This window comes from Cyrtonyx montezumae, unplaced genomic scaffold (assembly GCF_038088225.1).
Source record: "Cyrtonyx montezumae isolate F1298 unplaced genomic scaffold, pur_monq_1.0 scaffold_11, whole genome shotgun sequence".
Lineage (NCBI taxonomy): Eukaryota > Metazoa > Chordata > Aves > Galliformes > Odontophoridae > Cyrtonyx > Cyrtonyx montezumae.
The window spans coordinates 1,903,451-1,919,606 of record NW_027071837.1 but is presented as its reverse complement, the minus strand read 5'-3'; the positions used below and the strand labels follow the sequence as shown (position 1 = coordinate 1,919,606).

Sequence of the window (16,156 nt, the reverse complement as noted above, 5' to 3'; positions counted from 1 at the left end):
CCCCGCACCGCCCGTTCCGTAGCGGGGGAAGGCTATCGCGGCGGACCGGGACCGCCATGGGGCCGGGGGGAGGGCGGCCCGGCTTCTACGTGGGGCTGGGGCTGGCCTTGGCCTCCAGCGCCTTCATCGGGGGCAGCTTCATCCTGAAGAAGAAGGGGCTGCTCCGGCTGTGCGGCCGCGGCCGCCCCAGGGCAGGTACGACCCGTCCCGACCCGTCCCGACCCGTCCCGTCCCGTCCCGACCCGTCCCGTCCCGACCCGTCCCGTCCCGACCCGACCCGACCCGACCCGACCCGACCCGTCCCGACCCGACCCGTCCCGACGCGACCCGTCCCGTCCCGACCCGACCCGTCCCGTCGATCCCCCTGCAGCGGCACTGCCCCTTCACGTCCCCTTTCCCCGCAGGGCACGGAGGACACGCGTACCTTCGCGAGTGGCTGTGGTGGGCAGGGCTGCTGTGCAGTGAGTAGCATCGCCGTGCCGGGATTTGGGGGTGGGGTGGGAGGGGATGTCTGCCCTCCTGAGGTCCCTTATAGCGTTCTGCATCCACGCCGTTTGGGTCCGGAGGAGGGAGTGAGGGTGCTCAGAGCTTGGAGCATCTCTGCTAAGGGGACGGGCTGAGAGCTGGGAGTGGTCGGCCCGGGGAACAGAGAGCTCCGGGGGGATCTCCTCGCAGCCTTTGTGCGCTCTGCTGCCCGGAGTTGGTGCCCCAGTGGGTGCCTGGATGAGTACAGGGGTTGGGAGCCAGCTCACCTTTCAGGTCCCTTCCAATCCAGTCATCCTAGCACTGCTTAACTGTTTGATTTTTATCTCTTGAACGCGTGAGGATGTTGATCAAATTATAACTCTACAGTATTTTGAAGCTTTGCACGTTGCCAGGTTTCCCTCCTTAATAGGAACTGAGGAACTGGTCAGACTGGGTTGGGTCAGAGCTCTGACCCTGCAGCCAGGTGATGCTCATCCAGCACAGCAGGTACCAGCGATTCCAGCAGATCTGCTGCATGCTTGTCAAACATGACATTTGATTTACCCTTTAAAAAGCTGTGAGAGCTGTTCCAGCAGAGATTAACTTAGAAACATGTAACAAGCCAAAGCTCCTTTCAGCTTTGAGGCCGTGTCAATATGTTTCTGTTGTTACTGCTTAGCTGGATGGCCACGTGTGGCTGAGGATAACCATGTGTAACCACAAGCCTCCGGTGGCCAAGAAGGAAAAGCTTCTGCTTGTTCTGGCTGGCACTGTCCCCTCCTGGTTGCACATGGGAACTTTCTTCTGACTGCACTCAGATTTGTATTACGCTCTTTACTCTGATGTTCACCTGACAGAGTTTCTCTTGCAGTGGGAATTGGAGAAGCAGCAAATTTTGCTGCCTATGCCTTTGCCCCTGCAACGCTGGTAACTCCACTGGGTGCTCTGAGTGTCCTCGTTAGGTAAGCAGCCTCAGAACTGTCCTTACCTCACCTGCCACCACTAAGTGGTGAAAGCTGCACTGCTTTCCTCCGTCCCTTCCCTCAGATATTCCACTCCTAACTATTAGGCTTTTTTTGTTTGTTTCTTTTTGTTTTGATTTGATTTCCCAGTGCAGTTCTGTCTTCCACCTTCCTGAATGAGCAGCTGAATGTTCATGGCAAGATTGGCTGTGTCCTAAGTATTCTGGGCTCCACGGTGATGGTAATCCACGCTCCCCAGGAAGAAGAGGTTTCTAGCTTGGAGTCCATGGCAGAGAAGCTTAAAGATCCAGGTACCTAAATAAAAGGTGTCGTGTCAACTTCAGGCTTGGAAATACCAGTACTGGGGAGGGAACAGTTTGACTAGACTGGCGGGGACTCCTTCCCACTGCAACCTGCAGCATTTAGCTAGTGCTGGCTTCCCAAGCCTTCTGCTGCAGTCCTGCAGAGCTTTGGCCCCCAGCAACTAATGCCATAGGCCCTGGGTGTGCCACTGCCGTGCTTGCTACTCTGTCACTGGGGCTACTGTTCTCCATTCTGATCGAGCCCTTAATTATTCTTTCTCCAAGGATTCATTGTATTTGCTGTGTGTGTCCTGGTGAGCTCCCTTCTGCTCATCTTTGTGGCTGGACCCCGTTACGGACGGAGCAACGTCCTGGTTTATGTTCTGGTCTGCTCTGCCATCGGCTCACTTTCTGTATCGTGTGTCAAAGGCCTGGGGATTGCCCTGAAAGAACTGTTTGCTGGGAAGCCAGTGCTGAAAGAACCTCTGGGCTGGGTGCTCCTGGTGTGCCTGGTGATCTGCATCAGCGTGCAGATCAACTACCTGAACAAAGCCCTGGACATCTTCAACACGTCTGTGGTCACTCCCATCTACTACGTGCTGTTCACCACAGCAGTCATGACGTGTTCTGCCATCCTCTTCAAGGAGTGGCAACACATGGTGCTGGACAACATCATTGGCACCATCAGCGGCTTCCTCACCATCGTGTCCGGCATCTTCCTCCTGCACGCCTTCAGGGACATGCCCTTCAGCCCCGACCTCCTGCCCCTCTTCCTGCAGCAAGGCAGGCCTGACCTGCACCCGGCGTGGAGGAGCACAGACAGACATCAGTCATGTCAGCACCAGCCTCTTCTGCCCTCAGAAGACAAAAGCTCTCAGAGCGCAGAAGAGGACGAAGGTGAAAGTGTTTGAGGAAGCTTCTGACATGCCAGCTTTCAGCCTCAACCACTGAGCAGCTCCTCTGTGCAAGGCTGAACTTGCTGCAGTGGATGCTGCTGGGTACTTCTATGCACGTGGGAGCTAGCAGTTGCCTTCAGCCTGCCTTGGGCGTGGGATCAGTGCGACCTCCCACTGTCTGGAGGCTGACAGGGACTGCAGCCTTCTTCACTGTTACAGACTGAGCACAGCCCTGCCCGGGACCTGGTGCTGTTCTGTGATATGAGGGATGATTGATCTGCCCTTGCCAGGCTGCGTGGAGGCCTGCAGCACTAACACAGTGCTAACCCTTACTGAATGCAAAGGTGGCTCGTTTGGGGAAGCCTCCGAGCTTTTTTTTGAGAACACTTAGATTATTTTGTCACTGTTAAGCTTCTAACGTGGTGCTGAGATGATGTGGACAGGAGACAAGTGCCTGCCTTTACCCACACTAGTACTTCAGAAATTCTGTAAACTATTTTTTGTTGGCTCACTCTGTTAGAATTTATTTACAGATTCACATCCAAGGACAGAATACAGCCAAAACTGGAGAAGTTCAGTGGTGCTGCCACGTGCTGTTCTGGCTCTCGCAGGGGGACCAACCTCTTCACACAACATCTGTTGTGCAGGCTGATGCTGCACAGCCAGCAGTGTTCAGTTACCAGGCAGCTGACAATGCATTTGTACTGAGAGCTGAGCCAGCACAGAGGGGTGTGAGGGATTACAGGGGTAGGAAGAATGATGCAGGTGCCTCAGAGAAACTCAGGGCAGGGAAGGGAGGGAGAACAGCTCACAGTGGGGACAGGAGGGACCTAACAGTCTTTAGCTATTGAGGTAAGCTTCTGAAAGATGGGCAGATAGCTGCGTCCTCGCAGGTTAGTATATGCATAGCTCTGTTTATCTCATTCTGAACTCAGTCCTAGGAAGGCTGCTGGCTAGGAGACACCCATTAGGTGCCCCACACACCCTGTCCAGCCACCCACAGCCAACTGGCATGCACAGAACCACTCAATGAGGTTTCTCTGAGTGCTCTAAGCCGTTGCATGTTAGTAACGTGGGCCACTCCGTGCTTCCCAGAGCCAGGCTGCCTGCAAGCAATGCTGGAACGCTACACTGCGTTTCAGAGGGTGGATTAGTAGGTGCTGGTTGTTTTTCCAGTTAAAAGCTCCGTGTCATTTCCTAGGGGCAAAAGTCCAGAAGACACAGCCACAGGCTTCCCTCCAGCAGTCCCCACAGATAAAGGTGCAGGTAGTTACGAAGCAGCTGGCTGTATTTTTCCTGTATTTAGGCTTTCTCTAGAAACTGTACAGGGAAGCAGGTTCCATTTAACCCTTTGGGGAAGAAGGGGAAAGGCCACAAATACAAGCTTTGATTCATGGGACCAAATGCATTGAGCAACAAATCAGAATTCACAGCAGGTTGCCTACCCAGAAGACAGTTACTCCCCTTGTCTTCTAATTTTGCAAATAAACAGAATCACTGGGAAGGAGAAGGAAGGACAAGAATGCCCTATTTCCATTTCTCAGAGATCATCTATCTGAACAAAGGAGAATTTCGTATTGAAAATTTGACCCACTTAATATTTATTACATTGACTAGGAGAAAGCAATGAATGGAGCAAGTCAGTACTGAGAGAGCCGTGCTGTAATTTGAAAGTTTGCCACTTGGCCACATGAATGACTTTAGGGAAGCCTTGAAATGTCTTCCAGCAGTGACACTGCCCGGGATGTTCACCATGCCCAGCAGCTCTCCTCGCTAGGGGTGCCTGTGTTGGTGCAGTCCTGCTGCCCTCCTGCACAGCCACGAGGACTGCACGGTTCGTTGGCACCTACCGAGGAGGGTTGGTTTTGTGCAGCGAAGGTGTGTGCAGCACTGTTTAAGGCAGCAGTGGCATGCCCAGCACTGGGAGCACACCTATCAGGAGCATCCCCGCAGCCACCACTTCATGCATGACACCTGCAGCCCCTCTGTCCCGGTGTCAAGATGCTTCCCAGCAATCAGGGATGGGCACAGCACAACACCGCACGGAAGAGCGGGCTCTCATCTGGCTGGCTGCAGCTTTCACAAAACCATCATTTAATTAGGCCCCCACGCCCCGGAGCTGACCTCGGCTCATCGGGGCAGCAGAGGGACGGGCACAGGGTGCAGCAGGGCCGTCCCACCCGCCCATTTTTGGGGCCGCTCAGTCGGACAGGCTCTCCGAGAAGGCCGACTTGGACTTCTGTGTCTGCTCCAGCCGGTTCAGGATGAACTGACTGGTGTCGATGAAACGCTCCACGCAGTTCACGAAGCACGTCTCGGCCCGGCTGTCCAGCTTCGGCCCGGGCTTGTCCATGCACTTCTCCTGTGGAGCAGCGGCCGCTCTGGGTCCGGTGGTGCAGCACTGCGCCCATTACCCCCGCCTCAAACTCCCGCCTTCCCACCTCAGCCTCACCGGGGCCTCCTCCCCTCCCCGGAGCAGCCCACGGGGCTCTCCTCGAACCCCAAACCCCGCGGCAGAGGGCCTCCACCGTGCCCCACCTCCCTCCTCCCCACAGGACGAGGCCCATCCCACCCCACCGCCCCCCATTAGCTTAACCGCAGCCGCTTCGCCCTCCCAGCTCTCTCCGTACCCAGCAGAGCTCGGTCATCTGATGCACCAACTGCTGGAACCGCTGTTTCTGAGTCTCCACCTCGATGAAGCGCTGGAGCTGCGGGTCGGCTCCCCCCAGCCCGCCGCCGGACGGCGCCTCCATGCCGCCGCGACCTTCACGTGCCGCGCCGCGCTGCAACCGCGCATGGGCCAGCCCGCCCCCCTACTTCCGCCCGCCCCCCTACTTCCGCCCGCCCCTTACTTCCGCCCGCCCCGCGCATGCTCAGTGCGGCCAGGCCCGGAGCTGTGGGTGCGCGGTTTTATTTTGGGGTGCGCGCGGCGGGCGCTCAGTGCTGCTCGGTGTCCCCGGTGTCCCCGGCCCTGTAGTTCCAGCCACCGGCGCCGGGAAGGAGGGGTGGGTGGGTAGGGAACGTCACGGCTCTTCGTCCGTGATGTCCACGATGCTGCCCAGCAGCGCGGTGAAGGTGGGACGCTCCTCGGCCTTCTGTGGGGGGGAGAGGAGCGGCTGTGGGCGCCCGCACCGCGTTGTGCCCCGTGCCGGAGCCGCGGCACGCCCCGTGGCCACGTACCTCGTGCCAGCAGCTGTACATGATGGCGTACACCCGCTCTGAGGCCTGCTGGGGCCGGTAGAGGCGCAGGCCTTGGATGACGTGCTCCGTGGTCTCGCTGTTGTTAAACCTCTCGTAAGGCATCTTTCCCAGAGAATAAACCTCCCACATCAGCACGCCTGTGGTGAGAAACGGCAGGGACGCTCCATGGCATTCGTGCACAGTGGGGAAGCTTGTTGTTGTTGGGCACTCACCTGCCCCCCCCCCCCAGTCATTAACCCTGTGCTCTTACCAAAGGACCACACATCAGACTTGCTGCTGAACTTGCTGTACAGAAGCACTTCAGGAGGAGACCACCGGACTGGAAACTTTGACCCCATGGAGCTTGTGTACTCATCATCCAGAACATATCTGCAGCACATCAATAGATCAGGGCACCTGTCCTCCATTTCACTCCTCCATGCAACCCAACAAAGCCCAAAAGGAATCCACAACTTTGAGAGTGATCAGAGTTTGCACTCTGCGTGGGTTTCAAAAGGCAAAAAATGTCCCTTTGCAGACAAGTTCACATTAGTCAAGCCTGGGAATGGGTGAGGGTGACAGAGCAAGAGGCAAAACTGGCCTGTGGAAAGGAGGCTGCAGCCTGGAGATGGGGGAAGAAGCAGGAAGAGTACAGAACAACAGGGATGAAGGAAGTAGGAAAGAGATGATGGAAAGGAGGTTGAGCCAGACAGATGAAAGACAGGAGAAGGCAGAGGAAGAGTGGAGCTGAACAATCATGGGGGAGTTAGACAAAAGTACAGAAGAAACTGACAGAGGAGACTGGGAATTGACACAGGAAAGTGACACAGATGTGTCTAACCAGACCTGGAAAGGCCAAAATCTGAGACTTTCACAATCCCTTGGTCATTCACCAAACAGTTGCGAGCAGCCTGTGGATGGAGAGATTGAGGCAGTCATTCCCACCTGCTCCTGCTTCTCCCATTCCCCTGTGCCATCTGCAACTGTCTCATCCCCATTCATCTAATGCTTTGCCCTGCTTTGTCCCACAGGTTCATCTGATCTGGGATAAGCTAAGTAGGTTCCATCAAGGCAGGTCCTGCAGGGAATCCCTTGCAGGGATACTTCTAAAAGAAGGCTGCAGAGTTGCCTCTCTTCACACTGATGAATAAGCTAGGACACGCTGTGGCTACAACTGAGCTGGAGAGGTGTCCTTTGGCCACATCCCTACCAGGTCTCGGTGCAGGAACTGCTTGGATTCCAGGTACTCCATAGCTTCACAGACATCTTTGCACATTTCCAGCAGCTCAGCAGGCTGGAAGCGCCGCTGAGTTTCCCTCAGGAAGTTCAGGAGACAGCCGTTGGCCATGTACTCAGTGATGATGAAGATGGGACGCTGCTTTGTGCAGACCCCATAGAGCTGCACCAGCTTCTCATGAGACAGGTTCCTATGTTGGGGGCAAGAAGGGCATTTCTGAGCATCTGCAAGGACAAGCTGCAAAAGAAGCATTGCTGAATTGGGCAGGGAAAAGTGCTCCTGGAATGCCCAATGGCAAAACCAGCACAGAAGGTGCAGGCTCTTGAAGCATGGATTCATTTTGCAGTGCGTGAAGCTGCCTGACACTGCCCCTCCAAACCATCTGGGAGTGCAGGTATTCTGACAAGGTCAGTGCAGCATATACCTGGGGGCTGCTCACCACTTACATCATGACTTTGGCTTCATCGATGAACTCATCTTCTGACATGGAGCCCTCCCTGATCATCTTGATGGCAACGTTGTATTGGCCTCTCCATTTCCCGTACTTCACCACGCCAAACTGCCCTGTTCCCAGTTCCTTCAGGAAGGTCAGATCCTTCGGGTCAATTTCCCATGACCCTAGGACAGAGAGTGTGAGTATGATGAGGGTGCAGGTGCCCTCCCCGCAGGATGCTCCCAGTTATTTGGTCTAGCTGGTCCAGGAAGAGCTCACAAGCGTGTGCTGCCTAAAGAACATGCTGAAAATCCATGAGCATGCCTGAAAAAGCAGCACAGAAAATTCCTGAAATCCAAGACCTATTCATCCAGGGGATAGACTTGCAAGTCTCTTGCTCAGTACTGTCCCAGAGGGCCAGGGAGCATTAGGAAGGGATTCCTGGGAACCCTGTGAGGCCAAGATCTCAGCCCCAAGGAGTTCCTGCAGGTAGAACACACAAGCTGGGTGCTTTTCAGGCCCTGCAGCCAAAGAAGCTTAAGGAAGCCTGGGACAGCTTACCATAGCCCAGGCCAGCTGTGGAAGGGGCACTTTTCTGGTGTCCAGACACGGGATACTTGAGTCTGGATACGAGCCCTGAAACACAAACAGGTGCACTGCCACCCCATACTTACCCATGATGTGTCAGCAGGGAATGCAGGCCTCCTGCCTTCAGCCCAAAAAGGGGAGGATGCTGTGGAGTCAGTAAAACCTGGTGGCCTCACTCTGTCCCTGTACTCTCTTTGAGCCTGTCACAGCTTCTCCTTACAGAGGAACGTTCCGCTTGGGCTGCATCTTCCTATCTTAATTCCCTATTTGAGGTGCTTTATCATCTGCAAACCCACACTGTTAGGGAGATTAAGAGGGACAGGTTCATATTTTACTTCTGTCCAGAACAGGATTGATTGAAATTGCATCAATAAAAGAGAGCGATGTTGCTTTTAGCCTGATGAGGGCTGCAGGTGGGAGAACAAAGCATTACTGAAAGAAGTGTGGTGGGTGTAAAGGGGTGTTTGATGGATGCTGCCCTGCAGGAATCCAAGGGAAGGAACAATCAGGGAGGTGTGAAGTTCCTGGAGATTCAGCCATGCAGAGCAGACGTGTGTCTCCAGGATGCTTTGCTTTGCTGACAGTCTGGGCTGTCCCAGAGCAGGGACACGGTGACTGTACACCTCGTGTGGGATGGAGCCAGAACCAGGTGTACCAGTTTATGAAAGGCACTAGGTTCAGGCTATGGCTGCAAGCTCTGCCTGCCCCCATGAGCACTCACCGGCAGAGTTGTGCTGATGGTACGTGATGAGCTCAGGGATGGTGTTGAACAGGTGCTTTTCTGCCAGGTAATACTGATTCTGGGGGGTGCAGCATACAACGTAATGGCGGATCATCCCTTGGGGGTCTCTGGAGAGACAGTGCATGGGGTCAGGAGCTTGGGAAGGGCAAGCAGAGAGTGAGAGGTTCCTGGAGGGGCCCTCTGAGATAGCAGTAAGCTTTTCTTAGATCCACTTACGCAGCAGACTTGGCATAAACAGAGACAGTGTATTTCCCTGTCTTGCTGGTAGAGTCTCGGACAATGAAGCCCCCTTCCTTACCCTGAGAAAAAAAAAAAAAAGGGGGGGGGGGGGAGACAGAGACGGGGTGGGGTGTTTGTGAAAAGGTGACCCTAGCAGGCAAGAAGGACAATCACACCATGGCTGGAGAGGGTGCAATGAATGAAAGGAATCCTACTTGCAGCCCCTGCCTTGGGGCACCTACCGACTTGCTTCCCAGGAGGAGGTTACAGTGGAAAGAGGGCTGTTGGAGTGACACAGTCTGCAGGGCTCATTTGTTTGTCCCCCGGGTAGTGCAGGCTAACTGTACTGCTGGGATCTCAGCTACCTTAGTAATTTCTGATCCAGGTCTAGCCAGCTGTATTCTCCTTCTCAGCTACAGAGGAAGGGGCAGTCTTGCATTGCTCCTAAACCTACTGGCCCTCAATATCCACTGCATTTAGAAAGACATCACTTCAGTGGAGAGAGACTGATTTACCCCGATGGAAATCAGGCCATGTGCTCCTCCTTCCCTTTCCAGCTGTGACCATTGAAGGAGCTGTGGGTAATGGCCTGCTGTCTGGTGGCTTGGAGGTGTGCCCAGCTTTCCCATCCCAGCACAAGCCAGGGCTGGCCCATGCTAGATGCCAGGTGACAGCAGCCTGCAGAAATCGTGTGTGTAGAAGACTCAGCCCTGGACTCAGCGCTTACCTCCTGCTTCAGCAGTTGCTCTGCTTGGCTCCGGGTGATATTCTTTGAGTACCACCTGGAACAGGGAGAGATACGGACATCAGGGGGACCCCCAAGCCACCCCTGTCCCTATCCTGGCCTTATCCTGGCCAGAACTGGATATAAAGTCTCCAACCAAGCACAACTTGCCACATCCCCGCATTTTCTCCTACTCACTCATATATCTCCAGGGAATTGCTGGTTTCCGTGACATAGTTGCTGGGGATGTATCCTTCCCTTCTGCAAAGAAAATGATCTGAGAGGCTGAGTCCAGAGCTGGGGTTCCCCAGGGTAAGGTGGGGGTTCCTGGGACTCCTTCAGGAGCAATGCTGGAATAGGTCACTGCTGCAGGGTGAACGCCACATGTAGTGGCAGCTCCTACCCATTCTTGTCACGGGCTTTCCACCAAGGCAGGTGGCTTTCCTCCAGGATGAGGTACTCCTCGCCCTTCTGCAGCTGCAGGTCCTGCACATTCATTGGCACGTAGTTGTACAGGGCCACCACCTTCTTCATTTCTCCTGCTGTGCTGGGGGCTGGCTCAGGGGGCAGGGGCTTCATCACCATCTCCATCAGAGTGAGGGAGAGTAAGGAACACGTGAGACTGGCTGACGTGCTGTTCCCAGGACAAGATCCTCCCCAGGTCAGCTCAGCATTCATCTCAGCTCCCACACAGAATTCCACCAAGAGTTTGACCCAGCCCAGTGCTTTTTATTGCAATATTTCCTCCTTGGAGGCCTCTCTTCACCAAAACTGTTTTTATTTCCCTAAACCTTTGGTCTTTACTCTGTATCAGGGCTATTCTCTCTTCCCAGCTCCCCCTGGGAACTCTCAGAGGTGACAACATTTGACTTTCCTCCAGCTCTTTGGGCTCCATCCCCTGGTTCAATCCCCTTTGGGCTCTACTTTGACATCCCCATCCACAGCCAAGCTCTGGTCTGTAAAATTCTGTAGACTTTTCTTCAAACACACTGAAGCAAACCCACGTTCACTGGCTCTTACTGTGTCCTCCTCAGGAGTGGGGGGAAGAGGCTTCTTTGTCTTGCGATGTGACCGCCCAGCTCTTAAACCTTCACAACACAAAAATGACAAAGGTGAGAACAGATCCCTAGCTGCAGTGGGCAGGAGGGAGGTGGTCACCAGGGCTGGGGATGGGCAAGGGGATGGTGCCCAGTGTCTTACTGCCATTCCTGCTCTCCAGGATCTTGCAGCCCATAGCATTCTTGGCTGTCTGGGAGCAGCATAGGTACTGGCCATCGATCCAGAAGCAGGGGTGGTACTTCTGCACCAGGTCACTGTTGTACCGGATCACTGTGGCCGAGGAGGGGAGATGCATGTGACCCCAAATGCAGATGATCATCCCCAGTAAATCATTTCACTCCCTGCTTTGCCACTGATACACGGTTACATGGCTCTGCTGCTTGGGTTTCCTCCAGCTAGTTGCTCTTGCCTCCGTGCCACAGCAATGCAAATGCTGTGACACTAAGCTGCTAGCTAGGGGAGGGCCAGCCCTTCCCTCTCAGATTTCATCAAAGCTCTTCAGCAGCTCTGTAAAGGGACACAAACACACTTGAAGGGCTGGGTCCTGATGCGACCAGTCCTCCTGCCCACTGATAAGTCCAGCGTCCTCCAGGCTGTTGAGGTCCACTATTCATGGTTCTTTTTCAGCCATTTTTTTCCAGAAGTGCTGGACATGGCTTTCCTGTTGGCAAAGCAGGATGCTGCTACCATCTCCTGCCTGCTCAGTGACTTTCCTTGCTGGAGGGCTGCTCCTTCACCAAGCAGGCACCAAATGACTTCCTGCTGCTCATCACCAAGCTGGGGGACACTTGGATGTGCCTATATGTCACCTCAGCATGATGCTGCCCCACACCATCCACTGCCTGTGGACAGCCCTGTCCCTCCAGGAAGCAGGGTGTGATCCAGGCAGCAAACAGCCAGCATTTTCTCTCTGCTTCCCTGTGGATTCTACAATAGCTTCCACTGCCACAGCACCATCCTCCTGGAGTGGGGAAGTGGGGCTGGGGTTGGTAGCAGGGCCGAGCAGCAGAGCTCTTGTGAGATAACTGACTTCCCCGTTATCAGCCCGCTCTGCTTCCTCCTTGCTCAGGCAAACTTCCCTGTGTCAATGTCAGCAGCTAATCTAACCCCACCAGCACAAAGCTGCAGAAAGATACACAGACACACACAGACACACAGGCAGCTCCATCAGATTTTGGCTGACCACAAACAGCCCAGCCCCTCCGTGCAGTGCTGCAGCAAGATGCTCCCAGCTCAAGGAGAGAGCAGCCCCGCAGCAGAGCATCAGCTCAGTAGCACCACATGGGGCTTGGGATGAGCTGGGAGTTGCTCCTGGGCTCCAAACAAGCTTTTTGTCCTCATTTCCTTCCTAATGAAACGGAGGCTCTACCCTCCCCTTGTGTGCTGGTGGAGCTCTGTGGCCACATCTGCCATTTCCTCCTGCTCTCAGTGACTTCTAAAGTTGCTCGAGCTGCTTTGGAGCAGGTCTGTGGGATGACAAGAAGCCTCAGACAATGCTGAAGTAGTCAGGAGGATGAACACCCTGCTCCCCAGGCTCACACGTCAGCACAGGGATGGCACAAATGATGCAAGCAGGGCAACAGCCTTATGACTGCACTCGTCATGGGAGCACTTTCTGATAGAGCTCTCTCTTCCGCAGATATGGGATATCGTAACCACGAGGGAGTGAGCCCCAGGAAGCCCAGTGCTCTGAGTCACGCCGCACGCTGCTGGGTGCCCCAAAACTCACCACTCTTCAGCTGATGGATCCAGCGTTTGCGCAGCTCCTCTGTCGGGGAGAAGACATAGAGGGGCCCCTCATCGTACACCACCTGTAGACAATGTGCTCAGCACCAGACCGTGAGGGGAATCGGGGGAGCAGAGGTTTGTGGCCACCCGGAGCAGAGCATGAGCTTTGCCATTGTGTGCTGGCCCCGTGGTGCTCGTGGAACCGTGACAGAGGTGTTATAAATAAGCCCCTTCCCCTGAGACTTTCCACTTCCTCCTCTGACTTTCAGTGTGCTGGGGGGCCGTGCTGGGTGCTGGTGAGGGCAAGTGTCTGGGCTGGGGGCTGAGTGAGCACAGAGCATCCATCCCTCCAGCATCGGCCAGGGGACCAAAAACTGCAGGGCAAAGCTTAGAGCTGGCATCCATCTCCCCTTCCAGTGCCCATGAAGGCTCATCAGCCTTCTCCACACAGCAGCAGGGTGTCCCCAAAATGATGCTGTGCTCGTCCTCACATCCCCCTGCTCTCCTCACCCCTGCTGCAACGCCAGCCCCCAGTGCCCTGCAGCCAGGTGGAGCAGAAAGGTGAAGGGAGCACGATGAGGGCTCACCTGAAAGGGGTAGGGGAACCGCTCGATGATGGAGATCTGCTCCATGTTGTACTCCTCCCCTTTCTTCTGGAAGAGAGAGGTAGAGATGGACCCTGACACCCTGCTCCCCAGCTGCGGGACCCACAGCCCTCGCCTTTCTCCTGCCCCATGCTCCGTGCTGGGCTGTGTGCACAGAGCCCCATGCCAGACAGCACTGCCCCAGCAAGCACAGGGGACAGCAGCAGGGATGCTCACCGGGGCCTGCCGCTCAGGGGGAGGGTTGTTTTCAGGCACCACTGTCTCCACACAGGTGATCTTCTCAATGTCCACCGAGCCCTTCTTGCTGCCTCGGCGCTGCAAGAGACGAGATTGGCTTGAACAATCCCCAAAAAAGGGACCTGGGGAGACCCTCATCCCCATGCCTCGGGCTGGTGAGGGACAGCCAGCAGCCCCTCAGTCTCACCCCGCGCTCGAAGTCGTACTCGTAGTAGGACAGCTTGCTCTCTGTCAGCAGGAACAGGCGCTTCTTGAAGTTGAGGGGAGATGTTTTCTTCTTCTGCTGCGAGCGCTTCAAGAAGATGCTCTCCAGGATGACGCTGGCCATGTCGGCCACCCCAGCTGCCTCCTCGCCGTGCTGCTGTGTGCAGAGTGACACTGACACGACTCTTGCTCAGCCCAGCACCTGACCTCATGCACGTGCAGGGTATTTATGGGGTGACCTCTCCCTGTTGGTTCCCTCTTGAGGCGCCATGGTAAGGACCAAACTGCCACTCTGCAGCCTCCAGCTCCAGCTGAGTGTTGGTGGCTAGATGGGAGGGAGCTGGGGAGGCCGTGAGAAACACCACCCCGGGGGAGGAGCAGAAGGCTGAGCTGTGACACTCAGCACCCTCCCTCCTCCTTTCAGCACTGCTGTGTTTGTGTGGGCCGTTTCCTCTCACTGAGATGCCTGGGCTCTGCCTGCATAAGGGACAGCTGTGGGGGGCAGGTCCACAAAAAAACAGGGGTCGGTCCTGGCCCCAAACGACTGCAGTGCTGTGCTGCCAAGAGCACAGAGCGGTGGTTCTTCCTCTGTGTGCCCAGGGAGCCTGCAGGAGCATGCAGACTATGCTGAACGCTCTTCCCCCTGTGAGCCAGGCTCAAAGCATTTCTTTTAGCCAGCACCCAGAGGTGCTTAAATCCTCCTGCACCCCCCAGCAGCACAGCTCCCGACCATCTCCAGGAGCAGGTCTGGACGTTTGTAGCACCCTGTGGCTGAAGGTGACCAGCCACTGGTCCCACTGCTGAGCTGCACAGAGCCAGAACTGATCTGTGCCTCCCAGTACCTCCTCTGTGCCTCCTTCCCCTTCATCTCAGGTTTGTCCTCTTTTCCCCAGAAAAGTGGGGTCAAGCTCCCTGCTCCTTGTCTGTGCAGCTCATCTGCTCTCCACAGGGACCAGAGGTACTCTACGTGGTTCTGTCTACTGTGTCTCTCCCAAGGCATGCTCAGCAGGGGGACAATAACAGGATGTCCCTCCCATCTTCTCCAATGTCCAGACCTTCACCCCAGACCTCACAGCAGCAAACCAGCCTTGCATGCCTGCAGATAACAAGGCTCCCCCACTCTGAGGCTCTCCCTGTCCTCCCACTGCGGGCCCCATTGTTTGGGGTTCTTTGGGTGGTTTAAAAAATAAAAACAACTTAAAAATAATGGGATATCTGAAGAATCAGCAGTCCCTGGCTGATCCAGGTATGGGGACTGAAGGAAATGGGGACAGGGCAGGAGGCTGTGGTGCCCACTGACCCACAGGCCATGGGATGCAGGGAGCCTTACCTTGTGTCGCAGCAAATGCGTCACCCCCAGGAGTGGTGGGCAGAACGGGCAGGTCCTCACTGCGTCCTCTGAGATGGTGACACCAGGGAGGAAAGCATGGTGAGTGTCACAGAGGGATGCTCTGATCCAGCACAGTGCAGTCTCCCTGTCCCCAGGACAGCCTCCCCATCTCTGCCCCAGCAGACCCTCTCTGCCCGGTGTGCAGTAGGGATGAGGAAGGTGTTGATGAGCACATGGCCATCAGCCCCCTCTCCCTGTGCTGGTGGCTGCCCAGCAGTACTCACCTCCCCAGCCAGCCATTGCTGCCTTACTGTGACAGCAGAGGTGGCAAGTGGGTGAGTGGAGGCGTCCCCCACAGACAATGTGACTTCCTGCCACTCTCACACCTCAGACAGGAGTGCTTTGGTGTGGCCACTGTGCTCAGTCCCACCAGAACTATATCCCATTGTTGTGCTGAAGCAAGGAGCGGAGCTGCCACAGGCAACCCTGCACACCAGGCTGCTGCGTGTGCACAGCTGGATGGGAGCTGGGATTCAGCATGCAAAGGCACTGCCAGCACCCCCACCCCCTGCTCCATTGCACTCCGGCACCCAGATTGCTCCCACTCCCTGCTCCCTGCAGCCCCAGTGCCATCAGCACCCAGCTAGCACTCTTGATAAGCAGCTCCAGCACACCCCTGACACCCACAAACCACTCCAACCCGCTGATCTGGAATAGCCCCACGGCCCTCAGCTCCAGTACACCCAGGGCCCTGCACCCCACATCCTCGTGGCAGCAGGATGGATGCCGCCAACTCAGAGCTCAGCCAGGCCTCATGGCCCTAACAGAGCTGCTTGGCGTGGTGCACCACCAGCTGCCCAACACCTGGGATACCTCCCCCATCCCCAGCACCACCCTGGGGGACACAGCAGAGATGCGAGGCCACGAGCCCTTGTGCTGCCCACGTCACCTTTCCTCCTGCCACACGATCCCGGGATGTGGGCCACCCCAGGTGCCCTGCACTCACCGTGCCCTCCTGGCTGCCCCCGCTGCCCCACGCCTGCCCCGAGCGGCCCAGCACCGTGTGTCAGGGTGGCTGTGGGGACACAGCACAGGGACGGCGCTGGGGTCTGCCGTGCAGGGAGGAACAACGGGGCTGGCCAACCCCACCCTTTCGGTTCCCCTTTTCTGGGTTTCTGACTCAAAGCAGCAGCTGCGTTTCTTCCTGGAGTTGGCCGGGGCCACCTCCACAGTGCCAACTTCACA

At 56.0% G+C, this 16,156-nt stretch overlaps 4 protein-coding genes across 7 annotated transcripts in view; 2 read left to right on the top strand and 2 right to left on the bottom strand.

Annotated features, from left to right (window-relative positions):
• RPL36A (ribosomal protein L36a) overlaps positions 1-16,156 on the top strand; it is a 34,716-nt gene that overhangs the window by 16,256 nt on the left and 2,304 nt on the right. The window lies entirely within an intron of this gene.
• LOC136044196 (magnesium transporter NIPA2-like) lies at positions 33-3,094 on the top strand. Its single transcript, XM_065729348.1, has 5 exons — positions 33-195; positions 405-461; positions 1,337-1,427; positions 1,578-1,738; positions 2,015-3,094. The coding sequence occupies exons 1-5, from the start codon at positions 57-59 to the stop codon at positions 2,638-2,640; spliced, it is 1,074 nt and encodes a 357-aa protein (XP_065585420.1). The 5' UTR covers positions 33-56; the 3' UTR covers positions 2,641-3,094.
• Positions 4,203-5,406, bottom strand: TIMM8A (translocase of inner mitochondrial membrane 8A). Its single transcript, XM_065729355.1, has 2 exons — positions 5,256-5,406; positions 4,203-4,987 (listed from the first exon to the last, which is right to left on the bottom strand). Exons 1-2 carry the CDS (start codon positions 5,376-5,378, stop codon positions 4,826-4,828), a joined length of 285 nt encoding a protein of 94 aa, XP_065585427.1. The 5' UTR covers positions 5,379-5,406; the 3' UTR covers positions 4,203-4,825.
• Positions 5,586-16,068, bottom strand: BTK (Bruton tyrosine kinase). 4 transcript variants are annotated; one of them, XM_065729338.1, is made up of 20 exons: positions 15,918-16,068; positions 14,912-14,979; positions 13,565-13,738; positions 13,357-13,455; positions 13,123-13,188; positions 12,537-12,618; positions 10,949-11,077; positions 10,769-10,836; positions 10,152-10,333; positions 9,947-10,009; positions 9,752-9,806; positions 9,022-9,104; positions 8,785-8,912; positions 8,037-8,111; positions 7,489-7,660; positions 7,016-7,232; positions 6,652-6,716; positions 6,077-6,195; positions 5,806-5,963; positions 5,586-5,720 (listed from the first exon to the last, which is right to left on the bottom strand). In XM_065729338.1, exons 3-20 carry the CDS (start codon positions 13,703-13,705, stop codon positions 5,649-5,651), a joined length of 1,974 nt encoding a protein of 657 aa, XP_065585410.1. In that variant the 5' UTR covers positions 13,706-13,738; positions 14,912-14,979; positions 15,918-16,068; the 3' UTR covers positions 5,586-5,648. The 4 variants fall into 4 exon arrangements, with proteins under 4 accessions (XP_065585410.1, XP_065585411.1, XP_065585409.1 ...); XM_065729339.1 differs by having other exon boundaries at positions 13,565-13,735; XM_065729337.1 differs by lacking the exons at positions 14,912-14,979; positions 15,918-16,068 and adding an exon at positions 14,040-14,296 and having other exon boundaries at positions 5,586-5,717; positions 13,565-13,735.

What these genes read in the sequence shown, in the direction of transcription:
- TIMM8A (XM_065729355.1), bottom strand. Translation starts at nt 5,378, where the DNA reads ATGGAGGCGCCGTCCGGCGGCGGGCTGGGGGGAGCCGACCCGCAGCTC. An exon ending in AGATGACCGAGCTCTGCTGG is followed by an intron (nt 4,988 to 5,255) that starts GTACGGAGAGAG and finishes GCTGCTCCACAG; the next exon opens with GAGAAGTGCATGGACAAGCC.
- LOC136044196 (XM_065729348.1), top strand. Translation starts at nt 57, where the DNA reads ATGGGGCCGGGGGGAGGGCGGCCCGGCTTCTACGTGGGGCTGGGGCTG. An exon ending in GTGGGCAGGGCTGCTGTGCA is followed by an intron (nt 462 to 1,336) that starts GTGAGTAGCATC and finishes TTTCTCTTGCAG; the next exon opens with TGGGAATTGGAGAAGCAGCA. An exon ending in GCTCTGAGTGTCCTCGTTAG is followed by an intron (nt 1,428 to 1,577) that starts GTAAGCAGCCTC and finishes TTGATTTCCCAG; the next exon opens with TGCAGTTCTGTCTTCCACCT.
- BTK (XM_065729337.1), bottom strand. Translation starts at nt 14,198, where the DNA reads ATGCTCCTGCAGGCTCCCTGGGCACACAGAGGAAGAACCACCGCTCTG. An exon ending in AGTACGACTTCGAGCGCGGG is followed by an intron (nt 13,456 to 13,564) that starts GTGAGACTGAGG and finishes CGTCTCTTGCAG; the next exon opens with CGCCGAGGCAGCAAGAAGGG. An exon ending in AAAGCCCGTGACAAGAATGG is followed by an intron (nt 10,010 to 10,151) that starts GTAGGAGCTGCC and finishes TTTTCTTTGCAG; the next exon opens with AAGGGAAGGATACATCCCCA.